The sequence below is a fragment of the Triticum aestivum genome, chromosome 4A (genome assembly GCF_018294505.1).
Source record: "Triticum aestivum cultivar Chinese Spring chromosome 4A, IWGSC CS RefSeq v2.1, whole genome shotgun sequence".
Classification (NCBI taxonomy): Eukaryota; Viridiplantae; Streptophyta; class Magnoliopsida; order Poales; family Poaceae; genus Triticum; species Triticum aestivum.
In genome coordinates this window covers 687,362,251-687,368,159 of record NC_057803.1, presented here as the reverse complement: position 1 = coordinate 687,368,159, position 5,909 = coordinate 687,362,251, and the positions used below count along the sequence as shown (strand labels likewise).

At 56.9% G+C, this 5,909-nt stretch overlaps 2 protein-coding genes across 2 annotated transcripts; both read left to right on the top strand.

Moving 5' to 3' along the window:
- Positions 1-2,210: 2,210 nt before the first annotated feature.
- On the top strand, positions 2,211-3,117 carry LOC123084277 (benzyl alcohol O-benzoyltransferase-like). The gene is made up of 2 exons (XM_044505967.1): positions 2,211-3,037; positions 3,108-3,117. Exons 1-2 carry the CDS (start codon positions 2,211-2,213, stop codon positions 3,115-3,117), a joined length of 837 nt encoding a protein of 278 aa, XP_044361902.1.
- A 2-nt stretch (positions 3,118-3,119) lies between these two features.
- On the top strand, positions 3,120-3,831 carry LOC123083145 (benzyl alcohol O-benzoyltransferase-like). The gene is made up of 2 exons (XM_044505268.1): positions 3,120-3,583; positions 3,777-3,831. The coding sequence occupies exons 1-2, from the start codon at positions 3,120-3,122 to the stop codon at positions 3,829-3,831; spliced, it is 519 nt and encodes a 172-aa protein (XP_044361203.1).
- The last annotated feature ends 2,078 nt before the right edge of the window (positions 3,832-5,909 follow it).

The window sequence follows — 5,909 nt, the reverse complement described above, 5'->3', positions numbered from 1 at the left end:
CTAAAATAAGTCTAGATACAACCATTTTAAAGACAAGTATTTTCGGACGGAGGGAGTACTAGGCAATCTGACGGTGTAGAGCTTGTGTCGGCTGCACATCGGACATTGCATGTCGTGTGCACATCAATTTCGTACGGAGAAATACTCGGCAACGACGGTTTCTCGTGTAGTGACAGTACGTCAGTACCCACGCGGCGTGTCACGTGGATGGTTTCTTCCATCAGATTTTTCCATTCGGTCCCGTTTAGTATGGTTCGCCCCGTCTCGGTCTGGTTCCTCCGCCAGCGTTGCGCTCCTCCGTGCTCAACATCGGCCTCCACACCTTGTCGACGCCTCGACGGTGTGGTAAGTGCACGGCCTACGTATAACCTAAACTCTTGCACGCCTTTTTTTCCATGGTAATACGGGTCTTATTCATGTCACAAAGAACAAAGCACAAGTAACGTAAAAATCGACATAACAAAACTGAAAAAATATCAGAACATCTCTGAACTTGATACCGATGCCCGTCACCTGCCTCCAGCACCATCACAACAACCACCGAAGAAATGAATGACGGGTCACCTCCTCATCCGAGCTCGACGCGGCTCCATCGCTGATATGCAGCTTTGCGGACCTCCAAGGTGGCTCACCAAAAGTAAAACCATTGCCGTTGAATGAATCAGACCGGGGCAACACCCCAGACACGCCATCAAACTCCAGATCTGGCACCCCACCACGACGAAGATGCCGAAGGAGGAAATCATACCTGTCATCCACGAACCACGAACCCAACACATGTTCCGTCTTCCAGATGCCGTCGACGCAGACCACAATCTGCATCCGCTCCTGGACTACCTCCCAAGCTCCGCGCTGACGTGGAGCAAACGCCGTCGTAACGGTGGAGTCTGAGGACACATGTCCACCACGAGGATGCCGCCGCCGTCACGCCATCCTTACTTGAACAGACTGGTTTCCAAATCCATCTCCAATAGGACCGATGGCCTCGTCAGGGGAGGATCCGAAAAATCTTTATTCAGCATCGTTATCGTTGCCGCCGAAGTTAAGACGATGAACAACCTAAAAACCTAGACTACAAGAAAGTAAAAATGATCCACGCGTAGAACCGGCGACCCCCCTCACCACCGATGACCGAGGTCGCCGGCGGAGGGGAGCCGCCGGAAGACGGCGTTGAAAGATGGCCTCTCTTGGCGGCGGCTAGGGTTCCAGCCGCCAGGACGAGAGAAAAATGATCGGATACAAACGTTGGTTACACTCTTGCACGCCTGCTAGCTCTTCTCAGCTACTTCCTCCGTTCCACAATCTAGTGCATCTACGCTTCCTGAGATTCAAGTTTGACCGTAAATTTAACCAACGAGACCAACTGCGGCGGGAGAAAAAATTATATCACTGAATTCATATAAAAAAATACGAATTCAATGGTATGATTTTTGTTCCCGACGCAGTCGGTCTGGATAGTTAAATTTACAGTCAAACTTGAATCTTGGAAAGAGCGGACGCACTACATTATGAAATTAAAGGAGTTCTACTTAACAATAATACTACATCTACATGAAGGTACGAACAATATTAGGTAAACTAGCTAAACAATTATCTCCAGGTGGGTGGGGCCCCCTTTCACCCTTCTCCAAATCCAATTTAGCCACGTTGTTGTTTACGTAAACTATGTAACTTTAGTTATGTAAGTGTAGCATTACTCGCTACTTAATCAATTAAGCCGAGTAGTCCATAAAAAAGGCAATTAAGCCGAGTATCATCAACGGGGAAATGGTAGAAAGGAAAAATTCGACGGACATAAAGTATACCTGGCCATGGGCAGCCCAGCCCGGCCGGCCCGACCTTGCCCATGGGCCGGGCTCAGGCCTAGATTTTGAGCCCGATGAGCAGGCCGAGCCTGGGCCCGTTGTATTTGCAGATTAAGGAAGAGGCCCGGCCTGAGGCCTGGCGGGCTTTTTGCATGATGGGTCGGGCTTGAGCCTGATTTTTAGGTCTGATGGTTGGGCCGGGCTCGGGCCTAGGTTTTCTACGCCGGGCTTAAGGTAGGACCGGACCGACAGATGGCCAGGTATATAACATAAAGCAAACAAACGAGATAATTTGGAGGGAGCTGATGTTGCTGCTGCTGTACAAATAGAGCTAGCTACACCGATGGGTATCAGCAGGGCATGCACCAGCCGAGCACGGACGATCGATAACCCTGCATTGCTAGAATGGCTGCTAGGGTGGTGCTAGATGAGTTGAAGGTGCGGCGGGGCACGCCATCGTTGGTGGCGCCGGCGCGGGCGACGCCACGGGAGAGCGTGGCGTTGTCGGACATCGACAACCAGCCAGTCATGTGGTTCTACAGCACCGTGATCCACCTGTACCGAGGTGACCCATCCAAGGGACTCGTCGACCCAGCGGTGGCCATGCGCGCTGCGCTGGCGGAGGCGCTGGTGCACTACTACCCGCTGGCCGGTCGGCTGCGCGAGGAGGCCGGCCGGAGGCTGGTTGTGGACTGCGCTGGGCAGGGCGTCATGTTCTTGGAGGCGGACGCGGACATCGCCATCGATGATCTCGGCGACGTGCGGTACCCGCCGTTCCCGCGCTCCGAGGAGTTCATCTACGACGACCGCGTCTACAGGGCGCCCCCTCACGGCGTGCCGCTAGTGCTGGCCGCAACCATCAACCAGCCCCTGCTGTACGTCCAGGTGACACGGCTCAAGTGCGGAGGCTTCACCGTGTGCCACCAGAGCGCCCACTGCATCAGCGACGCCGCCGGCTTGGCGCAGTTCTGGAAGGCCGTCGGCGAGCTCGCCCGCGGCGCCAGGGCGCCGTCCGTGCCGCCCGTTTGGGCCAGGGAGATTTTTAACGCGCGGCAGCAGCCGCTCCCTAGCTTCCCCCACGACGAGTACCGGGAGCCTGCAGACGGGTGCGACGGCGACCGGATCGCATCCACGCCACCGCGCGACATGGCGCGCGTCCGGTTCTCCTTCGGGCCCGGGGCCATCGCCGCGCTGCGCAGCCGGGTCGCGCCGGGAGCGGCATCGGCGTCTCGGTTCGACCTGGTGGCCGCCTGCGTGTGGCGGAGCCGCACTGCGGCGCTCGGCTACGCGCCCGGGGACGAGGTGCGGCTGATGATGGCGGTGAACGCGCGCGGCCGGCGCATGGACGTGTTCGGCCGCGAGATCCCCGCCGGATACTATGGCAACGCGTTCGCCTTCACTGTGGCGCGCTGCGCTGCCGGGGAGCTGTGCGATCGCGACCTCGGCTACGCGGTGGGGCTCATCACGGCGGCCAAGGCGAGGGTGACGTACGAGTACATGCGGTCGGTGGCGGACATGATGGTGCTGGAGGGCCGTCCTGTGATCGCGAGGAAGCGCACGTTCGGCGTGTCGGACCTCAGCCATGCGGGGTTCGACGAGGCCGAGTTCGGGTGGGGAAAGCCCGTCTATTCAGGCGTCACCATGGACGCCCACCGCGGCGCCACCTTCTTCATCCGAGGCAAGAACGAAGAGGGCGAGGACGAGACGTTCGTTGGCATCTACCTCCCAGCAGACTGCATGGAAAGGTATCGGAAAGAGGTTTTGGCCCTCACCACCGAGCTAGAGCCGCATATGGAGAACAAAAATGCTACACGTACAGGCTCATTCTACAGGTTTTTACAGGTTAAGGACCATTCGCTCTTCTAATTGGCCCCCCCTGATTTTCACCGGTGGGCCCGTGCATCTTAATCAATCCTCGGCCAATCACTATTAAGCAACCTGTAAACCTCCTGTAAAACTCTGTACGTCTAGCAAAGCTCTGGAGAAAGCGTCGCCAGCTCCACTTGCCCTGCGAGCCCGCTATTAACGTGGAAATAGGCTCACCTCGTTTTATAAATAAAAAAGTCACACGGTTGAACGGTATAAATTGTTGATGAAATACTCTTACCAGCTGATAAAAAAGACAAGACTATACAAATGAACACCGTCAAAGGACCCCTACGCGTCGCAGCCGCCATCGAGTCCAACACATCGGACTAGGGTTTTCACTCATAATGCAGGAGAGGTGCAAGACAAGCACCACGACGATACCCCTAGGAGTGAACGTGACACCCGTAGGCACCACCACTATCGGCGAAACGCTGAGCACGATAGGGCCACTACTAGGGTTTTTGTTTTTTGTCGTGGTTTGGTAGTAGCTTTGGAGCGTATATACAAGAACCTTTCTGCCACAAGTCTGGCAGGCAAATGCCTGAACCTTTGTAAATCTTTTTTTCTTTGAGAATACGTCAAAAACGTATCATATTTTTATAGAAGACAGAAGACAATTACAAGAGACTATAACTCGTTGCGAACAACAAGTATAGTACCAACACCATACCCGAGCTAATCCAAAGAGAAGCCTTCGCACACATTACAAACACAACACAAAGGAACTTGTCCCGAAGAGCATCAAGGCCGCGTCTCGACCTACACCGATCACCACGAAGAGTAGCAACTTTAACCGGACCTTCCTTGCCGACGCACCAACCACTCTTGATTGCCGAAAGGAGATGACAAGTGGGTGGAGGAACTTGGTTGGCCCCGCGAAAGCCACCATCTTGGAGTCACCGACATTGACGTATATTGCGCCCAAGAACCTCTACTCGGACTAGCGACACGCACCGGAAGACCGCAGCACCAAACAAGTCATGTCTCCCTCCACGATGCTCCCAACAGAGATACGGCACTAGGACGCCGCCATCTCTGGTCCAAGACCTAGGCTTTCACCCGGAGACCGCAAACAACCAAGACGGGGAGATGGTGACACACCTAAGCGACGCCTCCAAGGAGGGGAACGACGCCCACAACCATCGTCGCCGCCAACACCGACCGAAGACGGGCATGATTTTCATCCGTAAAGTCGGCCACCTCCCACCCCTTGCGAAGAATTGAGGCTGTTGTCAGTGCTGGATCAAACCGCCGCCGCCGCAGCACCTCGCCATTGTGATCAAAGTGCACTGAGCACCAACACCCTGCACGTCGAGGACACGCAGTCCAGCTTCCACCTCCCGCACGGCCGGTGACAACAACTCCATATCTCCTACCACAACCAGCACAGCGAGGATCTTCCGCTGTCGCAAGCAGCTGCCACACCACCTCTAGCGGACAGCCTTGCAGCGGACAGAGCCCAGGGAGCCATGACGGGGGAGCCACCTCGCGCGCGCCTGCTCCCCGCAGCAGGCCGCTGACCCGGGCACAAGCTCCCCGGATTCAGCCTGCGCCTCCACCACCCACCTGCAGATCCTCGCCGGGGCCAGCAGGGGCAAAACACACCAACCGGCCGCCGCGGCAGATCCCGGCCGCCGCTCGTACGACCACTCCTGGCCTAGATCCGCCGCCTCCCTGGCCTAGGTGCGCCTCCCCTCCGACCACCATCCAGCGGCTCCCAGCAGGTCGTCGTGCACCAGCACCTCCTCATCGAACCCGCGACCATGCTCCACCACTTCGTACGCACCTAGACGCGCGCCGCCTCACCGGAGAAGACCACCGCACAGCCCACTTGAAGCCTCTCCCCCGCGCGAGGGAGGCCCGCCGGAGCGCGCCGAACTCGCCCACCGCCTTCGACGGCCGGGCGCCGCCACCGCCGCCCGCGCCGGCGGCAGCGGCCAGGGGAGCAGAGGAGGGGGGCTCGGGGGGGGGGGGGGGGGGGTAGGGTTTTCGCCTCCAGAGCCGCCTGCGCGAGCGACTCGGGAGGGAGGGGGAAAAAGTATCGGGAGATTGCTTAGAAAGTAGTGAGTGCCTTTGTAAATCTTGGCCTGCATGCAAATACAACTTCCTAGTTGTGTTCGCGGGAGGGTACGTCTATACATGGGCAATTATTGTATACTACTTCGCGCGGCAAATTGTCAATTTGCCTCACAAAGTTAGCTAGCGAGGGATTCAATAGTGCTGACCCATTTAGCT